The 24,401-nt window shown below is 42.6% G+C and overlaps 1 protein-coding gene across 9 annotated transcripts in view; it reads left to right on the forward strand.

Annotated features, from left to right (window-relative positions):
- Positions 1-24,401, forward strand: part of Hectd4 (HECT domain E3 ubiquitin protein ligase 4) — a 188,671-nt gene that overhangs the window by 67,581 nt on the left and 96,689 nt on the right. For 7 of the 9 annotated variants that reach the window (XM_038345151.2, XM_038345152.2, XM_038345153.2 and 4 more), the window contains exons 8-17: positions 1,940-2,132; positions 5,754-5,912; positions 9,745-9,858; positions 10,936-11,076; positions 17,575-17,807; positions 18,158-18,303; positions 20,422-20,492; positions 22,356-22,461; positions 23,444-23,564; positions 24,055-24,183. In XM_038345151.2, the coding sequence (XP_038201079.1) occupies positions 1,940-2,132; positions 5,754-5,912; positions 9,745-9,858; positions 10,936-11,076; positions 17,575-17,807; positions 18,158-18,303; positions 20,422-20,492; positions 22,356-22,461; positions 23,444-23,564; positions 24,055-24,183 (1,413 nt within the window). The remainder of the gene's footprint in view (positions 1-1,939; positions 2,133-5,753; positions 5,913-9,744; positions 9,859-10,935; positions 11,077-17,574; positions 17,808-18,157; positions 18,304-20,421; positions 20,493-22,355; positions 22,462-23,443; positions 23,565-24,054; positions 24,184-24,401) is intronic. The other 2 variants (XM_038345154.2, XM_038345160.2) reach the window with 1 other exon arrangement.

Consider the following 24,401-nt stretch of genomic DNA (forward strand, 5'->3'; position numbering starts at 1 on the left):
AATTTTTAAATATAAAAAAAAATAAACCATGAGAAAGAAAAAAAAAATAGAAACTCCAAAGGTCTCTGGCCAAGGCTACCTGCAAGGGAGTTAGGGGGAAGGTGAGTGATTCAGTCCTTAGGTTACAGTGGTCTGTCCAGAGTGGTACTCATGAGATGGTACAAAGTTAAGAGGCCAAACCTAGGAGGAGCAGGAAGCAAAGGGAGCCGCATTCCGGGGCTCCCCAGAAAGCCTTCCCTTACCCTCTGTGACCATGTGTGCAGCTGCCCTGGAGTCTGTGGACAGCACCTCACAGTTGTGTGCTTTCTCTGCCATTTGTTGTCAGCCTTACCCTCTGGATCCTGGCTTGGCTTTCTGTGGACTTTTAAAGACTTGGCCCTGGTACCCTCATTCTTGTCTTCAGGCGTTGCAGCAGCAGGCCAGGCTTGCAGTCTTCCCAGGTGGAATGGGTTTCTGAGGCTCTTCATATCTAGGAGACTGGGTTTGCAAGGGGCATTGGTTAACACAGGCCTCCTGAGATGGATCAAAGTCTGTTTTAAAGACACATTCTTTAAAGCTGGGTGGTGGTGGTGCACACCTTTAATCCCAGCATTTGGGAGGAGAGGCAGGTGGATTTCTGTGAGTTTGAGGCCAGCCTGGTCTGCCAGGTGAGTTCCAGGACAGCCTATCTAGGAAACCAAACAAAACAAGAGCAATAAAACCCACATTCTTTCAAACACACACATGCACACATAAACCCACTCAGGTAACACATACTGTGGTGTGTGTGTGGCAGTCAGGACAACTTGTAGAAATTGGTTCTTTCCTTCTACTGTGTGTTTTCCAGAAATTGCTCTCATGTCATCAGGTATGGCAGCAAGGGCCTTTCCCTCCTAGCCATTTCACTGCCCAGATCCGAGTCATTCAACAGTGAATCCAAATGGAATGTTCTGTGTTTGAAAACAGAGAAGACAGGAGAAAGGCAAGAGAGAGGGAAGAGAGAAGCCAGGACCTGGGAGCAATCTCAAATGGCTTCAGAGAGATCCTTCTCCCTGGGAAGTCAGCAAGGGGAGAACCCAGGGTCTTGAATTAGAGAAGAATGGAGGAAGAGAAGTTCCTGGGAAGTGATCTAAGTCTTCAGCAACGAGAAAAGCTAGGAAAATTTTTGAAAAAGAAAGAAGGCAGAGACATGATATTTAGATCTGTAACCCCAGCACTGAGAGACAGAGCGTCAAGAGTCCAAGGCCAGCTTTGGCTGCATATGAACTTGAGGCCAGCCTGGGCTACATGAGATCCTGTCTCAAAAAAGAAAAGATTGAGGGAAGGAAAGCAGGTAGGTGGTTTGTTGCGAGTCAGATTCTCATTGTTGAGGGACTTTGCTGGGGAAAAGTCCGTGCTGAGTTAGGGAACTGGAAGGCCAGCCAAGGTGCGCTTGAAGCTTGCTGTGTGTTTTAGCCAGAGTGGCTGGCTTGCTACAGGATTGCTCTGCCATGTCCAGGCAACTGGCTCTGTGGGAAGAGTGGTTAGGTCTTAACAACCAGTTACATTTTCAAACCATGTTAACTTCACAGTTGTCCTCAGCAACAGATCAAGGGCTAGTTGATTTGTTTTCCTCTTTCATTTATACCTGCCAGAAGACTCATAATTAGTGAGCAGCTGCCTATGGAATTCAATATAAGGGTTATAATCAACAATAATTTGCAGAATATATTAATGTTGTCTGATTTCACTTTGAATATGAGCTGCCATGAAAAATGACAGTTCTGAGAATGAGCTTAGCCTTCCCTGTCTGAAGCAGCTCCTCTGGAGCATGGAAGTGGTTTGCATAGAAAGATGCCTTTGCTCAGGTGGCTGGAAAATGCTTTGTAAGCATTCTGGTCACAGAAGTAGTCTCAGAAGATATCTGCTAACTGGATGGAAACATCATTTCAGGTTCTCTCTTTTTTTCTTTAAATATTAGGTGGAAAATGGAGTATTTGTAGCCAGCCCGCTTCAGGAACGTACAATCCTAATGAGAAAAGAGGGTGAATCTGCCAAAAGCATTAATGAGATGCTCCTGAGCAGACTGTCTCGGTACAGAGCTTCCCCGTCGGCAACACTGGCGGCCCTGACTGGCTCCACCATCTCCAACACCCTGAAGGAGGATCAAGCAGGTGTGTTTGCCTCTTCCTGACCACCTGCCTGCAGCTCCTCAGTGCAGCACACAGAGCCCACCTTCTCTGCGTCTCCCCTGCAGTGACCAGTGGGTCTGGGCTGTGTATAGGGTGTGAGCCCTGTAACAGTTCTGCCTCGCCTGTAGTTGTCTCTCCACCATCACGGTCAGGAAAGATTTGTAAATGCAGCTAGCCTCATCAGTACACACCTGCAGCCTTAGCCCTTAGGAAATTAAGGCAGGGGAGTCATGAGTGGGAGGCAAGCTTGGGCTATGTGAGATTACCTCACTGTACCCCCCCAAAAAAGAGTATCCGAATTTGAGCTAAAATGAATTTTGAGTCTCTGCTTTAATCCTTTCATTGTTTGAAATACTGGAAAGAAAAGCTGGGCGATGGTGGTGCACTCCTTTACTCCCATTACTTAGGAGGCAGAGGCAGGTGAATCTCTGTGAGTTCTAGGCCAGCCTGGGCTACAGAGCAAGTTCTAGGACAGCCAGGGCTACACAGAGAGACTCTGTCTTAAAAAACCAAAAAGCTTTTATTAAAAAAAAGTATGAGGCTGCTCAGTAAATACTTCATTGTTCATATTAGACTGTAAGGACAATATCTTGTTGCCAAGGCCTCTGTGGTATCAATGTGAGTATTCTGTTAATGCTTGCTTTATCATGGGTTAAACCATTTTAATTAAAGGAGATGCTTTGCACAAAACAGTTCTTTTTCCTAAGTAAATGTTTTGGGGGTTGCAAGATGGCTCATTGGGTAAAGGTATTTGTGGTCAAGGCTGACGACCTGAGATTGGTCCCTGGATTGCATGTAAAAGGTGAAAACAGAGAAACGACTCCACAGAATTGTATTCTGACCACCATATGTACACATACATGCACATAGTAAATAAATGTAAAGAAGACACCCAAAAAGTAGGCACTTTCATGACAGGCTAAAATCTTGATGTATTTATTCCTACCTCACTGCCTACCAAATTCTTTTCAGTATACTTAGTGAATCTGTTTTCTTTGTTTAACGAAAAAAAAAAAAAAAGCTACTTTCCAGCTTTGCAAGTGCTCCACTGTGATTTCATGTGCCAAGGCCGCCTCTAGCACCCGATTCCCTCTCTCTTCCACACTACCATACCCAGCTGTTGGGTGTATGTATTTATTTTATGTGTATGTATGTTTTGCTTGCATGTATTTCTGTGTACTACACTTGTGTCTTCTGGCCCATGAATACCAGAAGAGAGTATTGGATCTCCAGGACCTGGAGTTACAGATGTTACAGATTGTTGTAATCCATCATGAGGATACTAGAATTGAACCTGGATCTTTTGGAAGAGCAACAATGACTCTTAATCGCAGAACCATCTAGACCTCAGAAGGCAGTACTATATTTAGAATTGTTAGTAGGGTGTGACTGCTCATCCCTGTTGTCCCGGCACTTGGGAAAATGAGGCCGCCTCAGCTACAGAGAAATCCTGTCTGAAAACCACACACACAAAATAAAAAAACCTCAACAACAAACATTTAGATTTTTTCTGAAAACTGCTCTTTACTCAAAATGTGGTTTTTGTACCTTTATATAAGTTTTTGTGTTCATTAACGTGCTACTACACTGAAAATCTACTAGTTCTAGTTCCTATGGGTCTGTGATTAATTGAACATTCACAAAATCTAGCTTTGGAGCTAGAGTGGTAGTTTAGTTAGTAAAGTTTATGCAAAGCATGCGTGAGGACCTGAATTTGCTCCTAGCATTTAAAAAAAAATCTGATTATAGAGGTACACTCTTGTATTTCCAGGACTAGGGATGCAGATTTCTGTGAGTTCAAGGCTAGCTTGTTCTACATAGTTAGTTCCAGGCCAGCCAAGGCAATAAATGAGACCTTGCCTCAAAACAGAAACAACAAAAACAAAGTTGACAACTCCTTAGTTATATCACCTGAAGTTGACTTCAGGCCTCCATATTCGTGGATATACAGACTTAACACACACACATGCAAGTATGCATATTACCCCACTCATCAAATAATGAAAGTAAAAATAATTTTTAAAATGTGGAGTTTTTTTCTGTGACAAGCCAAAACATATTTTCTGTCAGTAAGTCTGTGAAAACACTTCGGCAAACTTAGTAAGCTGCAAAGTCTCTGAAGTTTTCCACTCATTACATTTTTGTATTTTCATTACCACAGAAATTGTTCTAAATAAAGAATATATTTGTTGAGAGCTTATGTTCTTTTTAAAAATGGAGCTGTTTGAACCAGAAGTATTCAAAATATCAGAAAGATTAGGTTTCCTTGCTGCACTTTGAGAAAACTAGAGTTAGGTTCCTAGCACCCACACTGTCACCTGTCACTCCATCGCCAGGACATCCACTGTCTTTTCTTTCTGGGCAAATTAAAATATAAGAGTTAAAAAAGAGAAAGAATAGGTTTCATTTTACATATTCTTCTAATCTAAACCCCAAGAATGATTTTCTCTCTGTTGAGACTATGAATAATTAGTTGTGTTTTGTAGCCTGACAGCTTCCCAAAGCTCTAGTGTACTTCTTGCTGATGTCATTGTTCTTCACTGAGCTCAGCTATAGTCCTTAAGTCACTCTACTAGTGCCTGGATGCTGGGGAGATGATGTGCATTCCATATCTCCTGACTAGAAACAATAATTATTCTGTTGATGGTATCTTATGTCAGTGACTCCCCCCCCCCCGCCCCCAAAAGAGTAAGAAATGTATATATAATGGATACTATATAAGCCATGCAGGTTTAAAATTATTATGTGAGAAATGTTCTGAAGGCCCTGAGTAGCTAGAGGTTTTGGTTGATGTTGTATCCATAGCTGTTTGCAATGAATGTGACATCACAGACTTAGGAAGGTTTTGTTTTAAACTGGGCACTCAGGGATCAGAGTCAAGTGATTATATTTGAGTTCCAGGCCACCCAATGATACATTGTTTCAAAAACTGTTTTCTATAAAATTAAAAACAATAGGAGCCCGGTGTGCTTTTAATCCCATAGGCAGAGGCAGACAGATCTCTGAGTTCTAGGCCAGCCTGGTCTACAAAGTAATTTTCAGGATGCCAGGAGTGTTACACAGAGAGGGGGGGGGGAGGAGGGGGAGAGGGAGAGGGGGAGAGGGGGAGAGAAGGGAGAAAAGAGAGGGGGAAAGGAGAGGGGGAGAGAGGGAGAGACAGAGACAGAGAGACAGAGAGGAGAAAGTATCAATTCCCAGTTAAATGACAACAGGAATTCTGTTTTGAGACTTATTCCATGTAAACATTCATTCTTAGATTTTTAGAGTCATAAGGCATACTGGACATTGGTAACACCTTTGGGACAGTGTTCCATGTGATGGGTGTTTGTTTCCCCTACACGCATGTCTGTTCACCACCACTTGTGTGCCAAGTACCCTCAGAAGCTAGAAGAGGAATTCAGATCCCTTGGAACTAGAATCACAGACAGTTGTGAGCTGCTCCATAGGAGTTGGGAATTACAGCCTGTGTTCATAATCACTGAGCCATCTCCAATTCCCCGTTTCTAATCATGGCCTAACTTTGTTTCAGTTTGGACTCCTTCATTATATCTAAATCTATGCAAAATACTTTTACTAAACATTTTCATTCATTCCCTTCTCCAGCAAATACTAGCTGTGGCCTTCCTCTGAAAATGCTGCGGAAGACACCCATGTATACTTGTGGCACATACTTGGTGATGCTGGTCCCACCTCCAGGGGGGTCTGGCAGCTCTGCCACCCGCTCTCTTTTTGGTGGAACCAGTGGCTTGTCATCTTTAAAAAGTAAGTACATTTTATTTGGAATGCTCTTCCTGATGTAGCTTTGTATTAGTTATTTTTTGTTGCTCTGATAACACACCATGACCAAAGGCAACTTAAGGAAAAAGATTTAATTTTGATACTGTTCCAGAGGAATAAGGGTCTGTCATAGAAGGGAGGCATAACAGCAGAGCAAGAAGCTGAGAAATCAACTTTTTTTCTTTTTTCTTTTTTGAGACAAAGTCTCTCTACATAGCTCTGACTATCTCAGGGCTATGTAGACCAGGTTGTTCTTGAACTCACAGATATCTGCCTGCCTTTGAGTGCTGGGATTGAAGGCATGCACCACCACACCCAGTCAGAAATTACATCTTTCTTCACAAGCTTGAAGGAGAGAGAATGATCTCGAAGGTGCGAGGCTTTGCAATCTCAAAGCCTGTCCCCAGTGACATATTTCCTCCTGAAGGCTGTACCTCCTCATAACTTCTCCAAACAGCATCACCAATAGAGGATTGTGTTCAGATTCCTGAGTCAATACGGAATGTTTCTTAAACTACCACAGTCTGTAACTCTGAGATTTAAAGCACTTTTATTTATTGTTGTAAACTTGCTCTGTTAACATTGTTACTCTCTGATGATACAAAACAATAATGGTCAGTGAGTTGCAGACTGAGGATTTGTCTGGTGCTGGGGATGCCACCCAGGGCCTGTGTATGTTCTTACCCCTGAGCTATACCCAGCCCTCAAAATATAACTTTTTAAACTTGTTTTATTTTTTCATGTAGGGTCTTTCCTTGTAACCCTATCTGGTCTAGAACTACAGAAATCCACCTGTCTCTGCCTCCTTATTCTGGGATTAAAGGTCTCTTGGGTTTTTAATATCCCTAGCATAGCTTTTTCACTTACTGGAATTTAGGTCCATTGATTAGAATGGTCTTTGTGGACCATTTTCCTTGAGGACACAATTGATACCATGGTTTCATATCAGCCCAGGAAATACTTCCTTCTGTGGCCTGTTACAGATTGGTCACCATAGTTTCAGCACAAGGAGACACCAGTCCTTCCCTTCAGACCATGGGGCTGCTAGGTAGTTGGTCCGAGCTTACCTTTAGGAGCTCCGAGGAGTGACAATGAGAAATGGCCATTGTTGGAAAGAGGGGCCAGGTGTGCATGTTGCAGATTGTGGGAGTAGAGGTCATTGTGGAGTTAGAAAGGAGAGAATTCTTGGGGTCTCAAGTTGGAATGGTAAGAAATCGGTATTTTTTGTTTTGTCTTGTTTTTTTGAGACAAGTATCTCTCTGAGTATCCCTGGCTGTCCTAGAACTAACTCGGTAGACCAGGCTGACCTCAAACTCACAGAGATCCTGTGAGATCAAAGGTGTGCACCACCATGCCTGGCCGTGAGAAATAAGTGTAATTCATCTATGTGTGCAAGTAGAGTAAGGGCTTCTATGATAGGAAGTACACTGGAGAAGAAACTTAGGTAAGATTGTTTTGTGGGTTGGAACAGTATGAAACAAAAAAAAAGGGCTGGGGGGTATAGCTCAGGAGAGTATTTATCTAGTATGGTCAAGGTCCTGAGTTTCATCCTCAGGGGCAGGGGGAGAAATAGACAGTATAGTTTAGTCTAAAAGTAGTATAGTTACCACTATTGTGATGGTGGAGTAAGAAAAGAAAAATGTAAGAGTTAAAGTACTGAGATTGTGTTGAGGGGGAAAGGAGCCAGGAATGTTGGAATATACCCATAAGACCTTAATATAGTGGTCCTCAACCTTCTAATGCTACAGCCCTTTAATGCAATTCCTCATGTTGTGGTGATGTTCCCCCAAACCAAAAAATTATTTCATTGCTACTTCGTAGCTATAATTTTGCTGCTGTTATGGATGTATCTGATGTGCAGGATATTTGGTAGGCGATTGACCCCCAAAGGGGTCACAACCCACAGGCTGAGAACTACTGCTTTAGTAGTTGGGAGGATCAAGAGCATGGGCTACGCTGGGTAGTGATGTCACACACCTTTAATCCCAGCATTTGGGAGACAGAGACAGGTGGATTTCTGTGAGTTCAAGGCCACCCTGGTTTACAGAGCGAGTTCCAGGACAGTCTCCAAAGCTGTACAAAGAAACTCTGTCGCAGGCTGGAGAGATGGCTCAGAGATTAAGAGCACTGACTGTTCTTCCAGAGGTCCTGAGTTTAATTCCCAACAACCACATAGTGGCTCATAACCATCCATAATGAGATCTGGTACCCCCTTCTGGAGTGGGTATACATAATAAACAAACAAATAGAGAAAAACCCTTGGTGCAGGGGGGAGCATGAGCTATATTTAAGGCCAGACTATGAAGGCAAAAAAATACAATAAATAGACAAGAAAAGAATGTAAGTAGATAAGTATAGGCAAGATGCTGCAGGAACCTGTAGTTCCAGCATAGGGGAAGTTAAAGTAGGAAATTAGGAGTTTAAGTCTAGCCTGGACATCATGTTAAAACTCTGTACATATGCAAAAACAGTTGTTGGTGTGGGTGTGATGTCAGCAATAGCAACTAACGTGTATGTGCTTGACATTTTAACTCACCTCTTCTGCGTGGCAGCTATGAGGTAGGTTTCCTGTCCTAGTCAGAGTCTATTGCTATGATGAAACAACATGACCAAAAGCAAGCTGGAGAGGAAAGGGTTTATTTAGCATACATTTCCACATCTCTGAAGGAAGTCAGGGCAGGAACTCAAACAGGGCAAGAACCTGGAGGCAGGAGCTGATGCAGAGGCCATGGAGAGGTGCTGCTTACTGGCTTTCCTCTTTTGCCTTGTTCAGCTTTTTTTCTTATAGAATGTTGCTTTTATTGGTTATTGAATAAAGAACTGGCTTGGCCTATAGCATGGGAGGAAGAAGGCAGAGTCAGAGAGAAGCCGTGGAGCCACCAGAGACAGATGCTGGGAATTTTAGCTGGTAAGCCACTGCCATGTGGTGACACACATATTATTAGAAATGGGTTAAATTAAGATGTAAGAGTTAGCCAATAAGAAGCTAGAGCTAATGGGCCAAGCAGTGTTTTAAATAATATAGTTTCTGTGTGATTATTTCATGTCTAAGCTTGCCGGGCAGCCAGGAACCAAACAAATGGCCTCCTCTCTCCTCCAACAATAGAACCCAGGACCACTTGTGCTATGTTTTTCCCCACCAATCACTAATTAATAAAATGCTCTATAGACTGAGCTATATCCCAATCTTATGGAGACATTTTCTCAGTTGAGGTTCCCTTCTCTTGTGAGGCTATAGCATGTGTTAAGTTGACATAAAGCTATCCAGCACAGCACCTTATATGATCTCTGTTTTGCAAGTGAAGAGCTTGAGAGGCTAATGACTTTCCTGTGCCATCCAGATGCGGTAGAGCCGAATTCAGACCTAGACACCCAAAGCTCTTCCTTTTCACTGCTCCACTTTCCTATGTTGAGGGAAAAGTCCAAGTGTCTGAGTGACAATGAGAGCTGGGGAGGAGAACAGCCTCATACCAGCACGTATAAGACCCAACTGAAACATTTCCTAACACACTGCCATCTTGTAATTTGAGTCTTCCTGTCCCTTTTCCATTTTCTCTTTTGATCCTTTAAAGTAGAAAAACACCTTCATATCAACGTTGCTGTTTTAAATTCACTTTCAAAAATATTATGAAGACATTTGGTCAGCATTTTTTCCCCAGGGATCTTCTGTGTTTATTGTCTATCTTTGTTGTTTTGTTATTATCTACCAGTAGATAATAACAAAAAAGGAATTTTCAAAAGAAGTCTGGTTAGGAGCCTAAAATGGAAGTTTTAAAGAGTGTCTTCAGGATCATTAAAGAGCTGTCTGTTTCCACAGTCCTGGCCTCCAGTTTGGTATATAACATTTCAGATGGCCAATTCACAAGTCGTGCAGATCTCATAGATGCTGCTGGAAGCTCACTGGGGCGTGGTGCTCTTGTACCAGGATTGGGTAAGACACAAATACACCTGTTTCCTTGGAAGATTAATCTTGAGTGATTATTTCAAGAGCATTTCAAGTACTCTTGAAAATCTTGCCAATTCTCTATGGCATTCCACTTTCCTTAAAAGAGATACATGTTAATACTCCTTCATTCAGGGACTTAGTGTGGAAGCTGCCACGTGTCAGATTCTCAGATGAACTGCCATTAACGCTCACATTATGTTGTAAGACGTTGCTCATCACAATCTCCAGGGTTTATGCCAAACAGAGGTTTATTCTGCTGAAGAACACACATTGGAAAATGGATCCAATCCTATACATTGGACTTGCTCTTTGTCCTGGCTACTACGGGTACATACAGAAGTTTGGGACTCTCCAGAGCTTTTTATTGTGTGTTGGTGTTATGGTATAACTACATGTTGGGGCAACATCTGTTGGGGTCCAGCCTCAACAGGTTCATATGTTTCGGGGCAGGAACGTGTGGATTAGAAATATTAGGCAGAATAAACAGAGATAAGAAGAAGTACAGACACATAAGATAGTACCAGGAGGGCAATCCAGTGAATACTGAAGGCCTGTGTTTATTTACAAGGAACAAAATGATTACCGTCTCACCAGGTAACTATACCTAGGTCAAGATATCTTTGGTAGTAGCCACACCATATCTCAAATCTCTTGTCAGTAACCTTGAAGGATCAAGAATAAGCTTAAAGTCTCTGACCTTTAGTCAAGGTGGAATGGATCCACTTCTGTGGACTCAACAGTGTTACTTGTTCCTCGTGTCCTGAATTTTTCATGGAAGCCATCTGAATCCTTTTTTGGAAGTAGTTCATAAGAACCTGTTGCTGCAAACCATGTATTTTATGACTTGTTCCTTCTCGCATAGGAACTGAGCAAAACTGCAAATTAAATTTAAGCTTTTCTTTTCCAGTTCCAATTTAGTGTGTTGTTACATAGTTCTTTGGGAGTAGAGCTGTGACTGTCAGCACTGGGGGAAATTCTCGCTCTTTGTTCTTTGGCAATTCTGTGGGAAATATATGTACAGATGTGTGGCATAGCTGCTGAAGTGAACTGTGTTGTTTGCAGGTGCCTGTTATGATACCGTGAACAACATGCTATGGACCTGCTCAAATGATTATATCGATCAGTGGTGCAATCCTGGGAACCAGGCCTTTCATTATGTGTGCCAGAGGCTGGGGGTCAGTCATATCATCACCGAGCCCAAAGGTGAGCAACACTGTCAGCTCACAAATATAACAAACTAGGGTGGCAGCATTAGGTGGGAATGTGGGCTAGCAACAGATTGTAGCCACAGCTTCATTCTTGGAACTTACAAGCTAAAACCCACTGTTGTCCACGATGGGGATGACTGTCTATTGGGAAGGAGAAAGCATGTAAATCACGTAAATCAGAAAGCATGTAAATGTGGAGGCCTTGAAGAACTTGTAGGTTTCTAAAAGGAAGATCTCTATGTCCCTCCCAAAATCTAAACGTAGATATAAAATTTGATTATTGGTGCTGAGGAGAAACCCATGTAATCTTAGCACATAGAAGGCTCAGGCTACAGAGTGAGTTCCAGTTCAAACTGGGCCTGACTATGATCCTGCCTCAAAGTAAAATCCAAAACACAACATTGATTATTGGTTGTTGGACTGGAATTCTATGCTATGTTAATGTTTTATATTGACAATGGCTTAGTTATACCCAAATTTATATTATCTTTCTTAATATTGACTTTTTGTTTGTTTGTTTGTTTGTTTGTTTTTGAGACAGAGTCCCTACAGAGCCAGACTGTCCTTGAACTCACTGTATAGACCAGGTTGATCTCAAACTCTCAGAGATCCACATGCCCCTGCCTTTTGAGCTCTAGGTTTAAAGGTGTGCACCTCCATGCCCAGCAATATTGACATCATTGAGATCAACTGTCTTGCTACAGCAGAGAGATTAACTCAGCAAATACTCTCTTTGTAAAATATCATTAAAACAGACATTATCTACAACAGCAAACCCATCTTTATCTGTATTTTGGAAACTGGTTAACACAATTACTATATTAAAAAAAAAAAACAACAGCACTCAAGGAGGCAGAGGTAGATAGATTGTTGTGAGTTCAAGGCCAGCCTGCTCTACAAAGGACAGCCAGGACTGCATATTGAGCTCTTTTCTCAAAAAGCCAAGCAACAACAGTCAAGTGGTGGGGCACACAAATTTAATTCCAGCACTTGGGAGGCAGAGGCAGGGGGCTCTTGAGTTCGAGGCCAGCCTGGTCTATAGAGTGAGTTCCAGGACAGCCAGGGCTACACAGAGAGACCCTGTTTTAAAAAGCCAAAACCAAACCAAACCCAAACAAACAAATAAAACCAACCAACAATAACCACTATCATACTACCCTCAACGTTTTGGGTAAAAACAGTGGAAGCCTGTGGCATTTTTAGCTGATTATGCCAGAGCTGGGCCCACTGTGGAAATCAACAGCTTTGCTTCCTAAGGGCTGACAGGATTTGGGGCTGAGCTTCTTTCCCAGCAGCAGCAGCAGCAGCAGCAGCAGCAGCAGCAGCAGCAGCAGCAGCAGCAGCAGCAGCAGCAGCAGCAGCAGCAGCAGCAGCAGCAGCAGCAGCAGCAGCAGCAGCAGCAGCAGCAGCAGCAGCAGCAGCAGCAGCAGCAGCAGCAGCAGCAGCAGCAGCAGCATTTCCTTTGGTGCCAAAGAGAGACCAGGGGGCTCAACAGAACAGCAAAGTAGATGGAGATTTGATGAATTTTGGGGCCTCAATAGAGTGCCTGAAAGATTTCTGCTTTATGTTCATGTCTGGGTAAATGTAAAGCGAATACATCGTCAGAAGGACATACAGAAGTTACTTATCAGGGCAGAGTTTATAAGTGCCCAGCTGGGGAGCCTCCTTGCAAGTAGACCCTTATAGAATTGAGCATTAGTAGCTCAGCATGTTGGGTGCCACCTATGACTGTTGGTTAACAGCCACCATGTCTTGAAATAAAACCCAGAATTGAGAGTGTCGCTCAATGTATGATAGATGATTTGTAGGGGCAAGGCCCTGGCTTCCATCCCTAACACCAAATACAATAATAATAACAATAAGGAAACAAGGGATTAAAAGAAGAAACTCAGCCCAACTGCACACATAGATGAAGTCAGATGTTGGACTTAGTAGATGACAGTTTTAAAGTAGTCATTGTAGACATGTTAAAAAAAAACTAAGTGAAATATATTGAAAAAAATTAAAGGAAGATTTGATGACTATGAATTGAAAACACTTATACAGAAGTAGTTAATTGAATTTTAATAAAGGAGTAATTAAGTAATTGAATTTGAGACAGAGTCTCATGTATTCCAGGCTGACATCAAATTCAATACTTAGCCAAGGATGATCTTCAACTTCTGATCCTCCTGCCTCCACCTCCTTAGTGCTGGGATCACATACCCAGTTTATGTTATGCTTCATACATGCTGGAAAAACTCTCTACCAGCTGAGCTACATCTCCCACCCCAAGAAATTACTAAAACCAAAGCTGTACTGTAGGTGAATATCCAGCCAAGGCAGGAGGATCAGGAGTTCAAGGTCCTCTTTGGCTACCCAGTGAATCTGAAGCTAACCTGGGTTTCATGATACTGTGCCTAAACTTGAGTTATGGATGGAAATAAGAATAGCACAGAGATTTGTCCCCTTTGCTTCACACTCTATTCTAGGATTTATATCAACCTGTCTTGTTGGGAGGGATGCTGAAACTGACACGCTGTTTTTAGTAGTGCCTGCCAGTTTTTGTCCATTGGCTAGAACAGGCACAGACCATACCTAAAGGGAAGGGCATTTAGTGAAACCCCTGGAAAGAGAGTAAGCATGTATTAGTTACCACGGTATTAGTACATTTCCATTTATTGTGTATGTGTCCCTCCTCCATGTGGATTCTGGGGATTAGGCTTGAGTGCGCATGTGTGTATATGTTTCTCCACCATGTGGATTCTGTGTATTAGGCTCATGTGTGTATGTGTCTCTCCATCATGTTGATTCTGGGAATTAGGCTCATGTGTATACATGTCTTTCTATCATGTGGATTCTGGGGATTAGGCTCATGTATGTATGTGTCTCTCCATCAGGTGGATTCTGGGGATTAAGTTCATGTGTGTATATGTCCCTCCACCAAGTGGATTCTGGGAATTAGGCTTAGTTATCAGGCATCTTTACCTGCTGAACCATCTTGCCATCCCCTGCAATTATTTTAATGTCTGTATAGTCAATAGTAATTTCTATGCTTTCATTCCTAATTTTCTATTTTGTTGTTGTTTTGTTTTGTTTTTCAAGACAGGATTTCTCTGTAGCTTTTGGAGCCTGTCCTGGAACTCACTCTATAGACCAGACTGGCCTCGAACTCACAGAGATTTGCCTGCCTCTGCCTCCCAAGTGCTGGGATTAAAGACATGAGCCACCGCTGCCTGGGATTCCTAATCATATTTGTATAAACTTGTTAAAAAATGATTGACTTGCTTTGTACCCATAAAATGGGAGTGAATTTTTTTGTTATGTCTTGTTTCATGTTTTGGAGGTTGGAACTAGGGTCATCAGTGGGAGGCAAGTGCTTTGACAGCTGAGCTTCCCCAGCCCAGGTATAATACCTTAGAGCTCATAAGGTATTTGAATCATATCCTGAGGTTTAAGTTGCTTTTAAACCAGCATCAAGAAAAAAGAGATTGTGCTATGTTGGTACTGCCAAGTCCTTGGTGTTCTCCAGACTCTGAACACACCTCCACTTGCTTATACAGTGGGCATGTGGGGCTTTACATGGCAAAAAGCACCTCTTATTTTCCTTTACAAATTTGTACATGTTAATCTGCCCTTCTAATCTCTGTATATGGATTTCCATTCTTTCACATTATCAAACTGAATAATTTAGGCTTTATTTACTAATTAATTAACTAATTAATTAATTAATGTATTACTAGGGACACAGTTTCTCTGTGGAACCCTGGCTGTCCTGGAACTTGCTTTGTAGACCAGGCTGGCATTGAACTCACATAGACATGACTGCCTCTGCCTCCCAAGTGTTGAGATTAAAAGCAGTCTCTGCTAGGGTCATGTAGTACAGGCTAGACTCAAAGTTATCACATAGCCAAGAATGACGTTGAACTTCTGATCTTCCTGCTTCAAGCCCCCTTCCCTCTGTGTGCTAGGATTGCAGGTATGAACCAGCATGCCAGGTTTATATGAGGGCATCCAGGCTGTGTTCATATTAGACAATCATTTTTTTTTTCATTTTTTTAATTAAAAATTTCCATCTCTTCCCCTCTTCCTCCCCCGTCCCTCCCCTCCCCTCCACCCAAACCCCCACTCCTTCCCTCTCCAGGCCAAAGAGCCATCAGGGTTCCCTACACTATGTTAAGTCCAAGGTCCTCCCAACTCCCCCCAGGTCCAGGAAGGTGAGCAACCAAACTGACAAGGCTCACACAGAGCCCATCCTTGTCGTAGAGTCTAAGCCCATTGTCATTGTCTTTGGCTTCTCAGTCAGCCTCCACCGTCAGCCACATTCAGAGAGTTCGGTTTGGTCGCCTGTTCCATCATTCCCATTCCAACTGGCCTTGGTGGTCTCCTGTTAGTTCTGTCCCACTGTCTCAATGGGTGAACGCACCCCTCACGGTCCTGACTTTCTTTCTCATGTTCTCCCTCCTTTTGCTCCTCATCAGGACCTTGGGAGCTCAGTCTGGTGCTCCAATGTGGGGCTCTGTCTCTATCTCCATCCTCCTATACACAAAGGATAAGGAAGCAGAGAGGCAAATCAGAGAAGTATCACCTTTCACAATAGCCACAAATAGCATAAAGTATCTTGGGGTAACTCTAACCAAGGAAGTGAAGTATTTATTTGACAAGAACTTTAAGTCTTTGAAGAAAGAAATTGAAGAGGATACCAGAAAATGGAAAGATCTCCCTTGCTCGTGGATTGGGAGGATCAACATAGTAAAAATGGCAATTCTGCCAAAAGCAATCTATAGATTCAATGCAATCCCCATCAAGGTCCCAACAAAATTCTTCACAGATCTTGAGAGGACAATAATCAACTTTATATGGAAGAACAAGAAACCCAGGATAGCCAAAACAATCTTATACAATAAAGGAACTTCTGGAGGCATTACCATCCCTGACTTCAAACTCTTATTACAGAGCTACAGTATTGAAAACAGCTTGGTATTGGCATAAAAACAGAAGTTGACCAATGGAATTGAATAGAAGACCTGGATCTTAACCCACAAATCTATGAACACCTGATTTTTGATAAAGGAGCCAAAAGTACACAATGGAAGAAAGACAGTCATTTTTTTAAAGATTATTTATTATATACACAGTGTTCTGCCTGCATGTATGCCTACACATCAGAAGAGGGCACCAGATCTTACTACAGATGGTTGTGAGCCACCATGTGGTTGCTGGGAATTGAACTCAGAACCTTTGGAAGAGCAGGCAGTGCTCTTAACCTCTGAGCCATCTCTCTAGCCCCTTAGACAATCATTTTGTATCAGCTGAACTACATTCCCAAACCTAGTTTATCTTTGAATCTCAATGAACCAAATCCTTTTGGCTCCTACCTTCAAAATATATCCCAACCCTGCCTTTTTCCCACCAGTCTGCAACGACTGCTTCTGCCTGAGCTTTTACTGTCTTCCCATTCACAGTCATAGCTTCCTCTTGCTAACCAGTCTGCCTCTACCCCTTTATTCTCATGTCCTCTCATCAACCAGAGTCTTTCATAAACTTTACACTGAGAATCCTTACTCCTGCCCAATCACGTATCTAACTTAAAATCAGACCTCATTTATTCTATAGGTCCTCAACTTGTCAGAAGTCCTCGGTAAAGATGAACAGTCTTTGTTCAAAATCTTAAGACTCCCAAGACAGGAACAAGTGGGATCTAGTGGGACCCTCAGGGTAACAGATGAGCAGGAAGTTTCTTTTTAGTCATGGGAGTTTCCAAGAGCCCTGTCTTCATTTCTGCCCATGCTTGCATCCTTTTATGGTCTTTTAAGCTGCCTTGTACCTGCTAAGACTTAAACTCAGCTCCTTTGGAAGAGCAACCATTGCTTTTAACCTTTAAGCTGTCTCTCTAGCTCCCAAAGCAGTCTTTCTTGTACTTTGCCTATGTAGATTATTCTTCACCTCCATCCTCTGAATGCCTGAAACCATCCATGAGCCATAAAGTAATTATATAAGAAAATGCTTATTAATTTTCAGGTTTAATTGATAAACATCTATCCAACTGAATAGACATGCTAAGTTTGGTGCAAGGGGGTTGTTTGTGGACAGGGGTTCTTCCATAGGGCAGCCAAGGAAGATGGCTCTAAGTCTTCTAGAATGGTTGCCAGCATGGGCTGAGATGGCCTGAGTTCAAACCCTAGCTTTGTCACTTCATAGTTGGATGTTTTAGGGTAACTTAACCTCTCTCACTCTTCGTTTACTGCTCTATAAAATAGGGCTAAAAGAATTTAAATTTGTAACCATGCATGTCAAACTTTATCCCATTGTTAAGCCCACATAACAAGTTTAGTAAGTGGTAGCTACCTGTGTTACATTCCACACCATGGCAGGAAAGGTTCTGAAGCAACAGTGCTATCAAGGGGTACCACGAGTCTGTCCTTAAGTGTGCATAGCTTTTGTACATTGGAGAGTTACTCCTCTGGGACACTTGTCATGTCTTTCCTCACCATGCTTCCTTTGCATCTTCCAGAAGAGGCCATCAGCACGAATGAGGTCATAAACCAATTACTGCACCATGTTGGCGCCATGTGCATTCACCAGCTCAATCTTTTGGCCACGAACCCCAATCTTCCCATCACTAGTGTCCTGGGCAAGCAGCACCCTATTGAGGCACGCCATCTGAGCAGCATTTGTGACATCATGGAGAAGGCCATGGTTAATGGAGACACCTGTATCGTACGCTGCATCCTCGTTGTCTTTCAGGTACACATTCAGTGTGAGTTTAGCAAGATGACAGACAGCAGCCACCTCCTCCCAGAAGAAACACCTTCAGCAGCCTCAGTTTTTACAGAGGTTCTTACCTCCTGGCAGTCCTATGACTAGGGTTGTCATCTATCATGTACATTGCACCTCAATTAGTCGAGTGAATGTTGTCTCATTGCTGTTAATGTGTGTAAGATATTTACTGTATCCCATTGTGTAGAAGAGAGTGGAGTTAAAAATGCACCTGGTTATCTTTTCACAAGAACAGCTACCTTGTGCTTTCTTCTAGAGACCTAATTTTATCCCTGGTGGAATGAGCATACTTAGCTCTGCCTCTTATGTTTCTGTAGGTGGTGTTTAAATTTTTCTTCAGCCCACAAACTGAAAGGAACCGAGACATCATTCGGCGGTCAGGATTGCTTCTTTGGCAGTTGTTGATGGCACCGAAAGACCAAATTTGCTCTGAAATTCAGAAGGAGGTCTGTCTTGCCATCAGGTAAACAGCAAATGGGTTCTCTTAGTGATTTCTGCAAAATAAGCAGTGCACTGGAAGCCTCTGTGCATGCTGTAGCCTAGATAGCTCAGCCCTCCAGAATCTGGACCTCACCAATGGAAGAACATTTTCTTTGCGAAGAGAACAAAACTCTTGTAAGGGTTGTGAGTGAACAGTTGCAGGCAGCTAGGATGTTCTCAAGCGTGAGTGTGGAGCATGCTCTGGCGTGGAACTGCCCTGGTGTCTAGAGTCTGCTCTGCCACTCACATTGGCTGTGGCCATAGTTTGATGCTTCTGTTTCCTCAGCTGAGGATGGAATAAAAAGGACATCTACCATGTAGGTTCGTGAGTTTGGCTTATGTGGTAGCTGATGTAGTGTAGGGCTTAGTTGTGCTAATGGTTATTAACCTGCTCAAAATCCTGTTGGAGAGCTGCTGAAATGACTCATTGCCACCCAAGAATGATGACCTGAGTTGAATCCCCAAAACTCACCATAGAAGGAAAGAACCAACTCCTGATTGTTGTCCTCTGACCTCCAGATGTACTCTGTGGCGTGAACGTGCCTGCATGCACGTCACACACACACATAAACACATGTACATACAAATAATAATAGTAATGATTTTTTTAAAAATCCTGTTGAGATGGGGATACCAGCACACACCTTTAATATCAGTCCTCTAGACGCAGAGGCAGGCCTATCTCTGTGAGTTCAAGGCCAACTTGGTCTACATAGTGAGTTCCAAACCAGCCAGAGCTATACAGTGCGACCCTGTCTAAAAAGAACAGGTCCCTCTCATGGAACCAGGACCTTGCCAGTTGACTAGATTAGCTGGCCAGTAAGGCCCAGGAGTTCTGTCTGGCTCTTGCACTGGAATCAGGTATGAGCTGATGTCCAGCTTTTCTCCATGAGCGCTAGAGGTGGAGTCAGCTCTTTGTTCTTTTTTTTTTTTTTTAAATTTTTTTTTTTTTATTTTTTTCACATTTAAAAATTTCCATCTCCTTCCCTCCTCCTCCCCCTTCCCTCCCCTCCTCCTCCCCCTTCCCTCCCTCCCTTCTCCCCCTTCCCTCCCCTCCCCTCCACCCACACCTCCCCTCCCTCCCCCTCAAGGCCAAGGAGCCATCAGAGTTCCCCACTCCATGCCAAGACCAAGGTCCTCCAGCTCTTTGTTCTTTTATAGCAAGCATTTCACTCCACTAGCATCTTCTCAGTCTCTTTGCTAGTGAATTTATGGACCATAGTCCAGTGAGAATTTTGTTTTGTTGTTTTGTTTATGTATTTTTTGGGTATTTTTCTTTTGTTTTGTTTTTTTTCTTAGTTGAGACTGGGTGTTTTGAGATAGCCCAGACTGACCTTGAACTTTAGGTCTTCCTATCTCTGTCTCTCAAATTCTGGAGTTACAGGCCAGAGCCCTCATTCCCAGCTATTAATTATTGTGAATTAATTAAATTTTGAGACAGGATCTCACTACATTGCAATGACTGGCTGGAACTCACTGTGTAGATCACATTGGCCTCAAATTCATATGTACCTCAAATAGCCTCAATATTATTTTTTAATTTATTAGTTTATTTTATTTCAATCAACTTTCATAGAAGTAGCATTATAACATGAGCAAATGTAGTATAGAGGCTGATGGAGACTTGAATGGTTGGTCTGGAAGGCTTTTCTGGCAAGAATGACATAGAGGTCAAAGTTTATTTTTTTCTGTTTCTTTTCACCATGTTAATATTTTGAGTTGCTTCCTCAACAGAACAAATGTGGTGCGAGGCAGAAACTCCTGGACAGGGTATAGGCACTGTCCTGTCTTTGTGACAGTTTCTTTAGTGCCTCAGGCTGTTTGCTAAACTGCACACTTGATTGTATGCCACAGCTTGACAGAGAGGGACGAGGAAAAAGCAAAACAAAAACAAAAACAAAAAAACAAAAAACAAAAAACAAAGAAACAAACCTCTGATACCATTTTCCGCCCTGATCTTCCAGACTTCATGAAAAGCTGAGATCAGAAATTCTCTTTGTCACTTATCTGTCCAGGCTGACCTCTCTAACAAAAATTTAAATAGAGCATATATTTTCTGAAATGTTTAAGAAAAAACTTTTTGACTTTTCTGTTGTTTCAGCTCTGGTTTAAATATCTTATACCCAGGTGAAACTGAAATCAATAACTTACTTAAGCTGGTCTTAACAGAAGGTGAGAATTATCTTGAAATTATCCTTGAACAACTGTGTGTGTGTGTGTGTGTCTGTCTGTCTGTCTGCCTGTGTGCGTGTGTGTCTGTGTGTGTGCGTGTTTTACTAAGAATTGAACCTAGGACTTTGAATGTGTTAAGCATGTACTCTGCCATTAATTATATTTCAAAACCTTCTATTTACTTGAAAAACATTTATTTTTATTCTGTATTTTGATTGTTTATCTGCATGTAATGTTCGGCACCACATAGCTTCAGTCCTGTGGAATGCCAGGTGTCAGATGCCCTAAAACTGGAGTTAAAGATGATCTTGAGATGCCATGTAGGGGCCAGGAACCACTGAGCCATCTCTTTCTCCTGTTCCCTCTTTTTACTTTTTAAGAGTGTGTATCACTAAGTTTCTCAGGCTGACCTTGAACTTTCAGCTGAATAGCTAGACTTTGCTAGGTTTTTTTTGTTCCCAAGGTAACAGCTGGGCACTGACTGATAGAGAGGGTTCTTTTTTTCTTCCTGTTAGTCAACATACTTGAGAAAGTGTATTTGGGGCTGGAGAGATGGGTCAGTACTTAAGTACACTGGCTATTTCTTCAGAAGACCTGGATTTGGTTCTCATCATCTACATGGTGGCTCACAAACATCTGTAACTCCTACTCCAGGGGATCTGATGCCCAATTCTGACATGTGCCATCACTTGTATATGGTATACTTGTATCTAGGTAAAATACATTCATGGGTGAAATTTTGCTTAGCATGCAAAGAGTCTCTAGTTTGCTGGGTTGTGGTGGTATATGCCTTTAACCCCAGCACTTGGGAAGCAGAGGCAGGGGGAATGTTTGTGAGTTTGAGACCAGCCTGATCTATAGAGTAAGTTCCAGGATAGACTCCAAAGCTACACAGAGAAACCCTGTCTCAAAAAACAGAGTCTCTAGTTTCCTCCTGGTACCCAACACAGACAGCAAAATGTGTATGCATAGAGACCAGCACTGCAGTTGAATGCAGAAGCCACAATTCAAAGATGAAGTTTTATACCTCTTCCTATGTCTTGACTCTGGATGTTTAGCACATCTAAAAATAAATGACTTCCTATTTTAGGATGGCAGTGCGCCTGCAATTCCAGTATGTGGGAGGTAGAAGCAGGATGATGTGGAATTCAGTGTCATCCTCAGCTTTGTAGAGAGTTCAGGCTACCCTGGGATATGTGAGACCCTGTTTTAAACAAACAAGAACCAAAACCAAACCAATATCTTTTCTTTTTTCTTTCCTCTTTTTAAGATGAATTATTTTTTTTTTTCCTAACACGGTTTCTATGTGTAGCTCTGGATGTCCTGGAACTTGCTCTGTAGACCAGGCTGACCTCAAACTTACAGAGGTCTGCCTGCCTCTGCCTCCTGAGTGCTGGGACTAAAAGTGTGCACCATCACCATCCAGTTGTCTTGATGATTTCTAACCCTAGATTTTTGTTTGTTTTTCATACACTTAATTTAAACAACAGCAGCAGCAGCAACAACAAATGACATGATAAAGACAGTCAGCATTTAAAAGCAGCATTAACCTAAGGAAGTAACAAAACCACACTTTATAATATATTAGGAAGACAAATCACACTTGATTTGAATGTCCTGCCTCTAGCTGTGCTCTGGTTGTGATGCTCTTTTGCTGCTATTTGCATGAGTCTAAATGCTGTGCTCCTAAAAAATAACATCAGTTTTCTTTGGGTGGGAGGTGCAGTTTGTTAAGATATTGTCCCAGTCTTCTTAAACTTGAGCAGTCCTCCTGCCCCAGCCTCCCAGATACTGGAACTGCAACCCAGTTGGTTTTCTAAGTGTTGTTAACAGGGTCATTCATGGAGTTTTGTCCTGTATCAGGAGAGAGAAACAGCGGACTTGCCCAGCTGCGAGACGTGATCCTAACCAACCTAGCCGAGCAGCTTCAGAACAACCGGTTCGGCAGTGATGAGGACGATCACTACAGGTGACACCCACCACTTCTCTGTTGCTGTGATTAAATACCACGACCATGAGCAACTTGTGGAAGAAAGGGTTTATTTGGGTTTTGCTATTTCAGAAGGATAAGGGTGCATCATGATGAGAAGGCATGGCTGCAAGCAGCTGGTGTGATGACAGAAGCAGGAAGCATAAAGTGTAAATTAGAAGTGGCACAAGGTTTTAAATTCCCAAAGCCTGTTCCCAGTGACACACTTCCTCTAGCAAGGCTACACCCCTAAGACTTCTCTCTCCAAATAGCACCAGCAGCTTGGGACCATGTGTTCAAATGCCTGAGCCTAGGGGTACAGTCTCATGCAGACCACAGCATGTTCTCTATGTTAGTCACTACTAGCCTTCTTTATAAGTGATAATTTACATTTAAATGTGCTTGATTTTTAATCTTCCGTTATAGCTAATAAGATAACTAGCATGTTGAGCCTAAATTCTGGGCCCACTGAAAGATAGTAAATCCTGCAGTTGTCTTAGGAGTTGAAATCTCAGTATGGTCAATATTATCAGTGGGGTCTGGGAAGTCCTTAGCAGAAGCGATGGGTGAGAGGAATCTTATGGGCAGCTGGCTTGCTCTCTGTGAAAGAAGCTGCATGTGCTGGGCAGTGGTGGCATGTGCCTTTAATCCCAGCACTTGGGAGGCAGAGGCAGGCGGATCTCACTGAGTTCGAGGCCAGTCTAGTCTATAAAGTGAGTTCTGGGACATCTAGGGCTGTTACACAGAGAAACCCTATCTCGAAAAAACAAAAAGAAGCTGCATGTTGGAGCTAGGAGGTGATGACTTTGTTTTTCTGTTATAGTTACTTCTAAAATACTTGAATTAGGAGGTAGGGCAACATTTTGTGAAAATAAATTTGCTTTGTGGTGTGTCCTGTTGGTTTAATGACTTTATGGCAGAGTGAATTAGCTGCTTCATTATCTCTTACCAAGTGTGCTATTTATGTTTCCTTGTTTTAAAGACTCAATGATGAGCTCTTACACTATATCCTGAAGATTGTTGTGCGAGAGTCCTGTATCCTAATCACCAAGTGCCAAACCGTCTCCAAAGATGATTTTCAGAAGCTCCTTTCAACTGTACCTGTAAGTGTTGTCTCCTCTCAGGAGAGTCTGTAGGTGGACTGAGCTTACCTGGGAAATGTGCACGTAGGCAAATCCCTAGGAGCACTTTCCCAAGAAAGGGAGAAAAGACAGACAGAGGCACTGCTTCCTGAGATGCCTTATGGTTTACTACATGTGGAGCTCTGTCTTATGATTTAGTCCTGTTTCCTAACTCAGTGCATTTCAGAGACTGCTTGGAATCAGTAAGTTCCTGAAGGGTTTGGGTGGAGTCTGCTGTAGAGATGTGAGTGAGAGGCAGGGGAGAATGTTGAGGGCCACATGGTGGAAGGCAAGAAGGCTAGTAAGTGTATCAGCGCCTACAGTGAAAGCCACGTGCCTGCAGTTTCCTTGAGAAATTGTGTTCTCTTATCTATGTGCTTCCTCTTTTTGTTTCTCTTGTGGAGATCTTTTAAAAACATGAGGGTACACGAACTCTCAGGGAGGTCACTTAATGTCGTTATTTGTATTAAAGGCTGCATCTTCCTGCCTGCGCTATCTGATGGCAGTTCAGAATCACCTTCTCAGTAACACTATTTTGATTAAACCTGATGAGAATGATGACAGTGACAGCTCCTTGCAGGGAGAGACATTGAAGGTACAGGTAAACACAAGCTCTATTTCAACGATGCTTCCTTCACAGTTGCTGAATTTCTGTGTAGAAGATATCAGATTCACAGTGTTGTTTATATTTCTGTGGGAGGGCTTCAGCCACTCATTTCATAGGTCTCTCTGTCATTGCCCAGTGCTTACACCATGTTTGTGACACTCTCATAATGTGTTATTCATTTGCTCTGGGTGGTCTCTTTGTGCCTTTGTTTC

This window comes from Arvicola amphibius, chromosome 10, assembly GCF_903992535.2.
Source record: "Arvicola amphibius chromosome 10, mArvAmp1.2, whole genome shotgun sequence".
NCBI classification, from domain to species: domain Eukaryota; kingdom Metazoa; phylum Chordata; class Mammalia; order Rodentia; family Cricetidae; genus Arvicola; species Arvicola amphibius.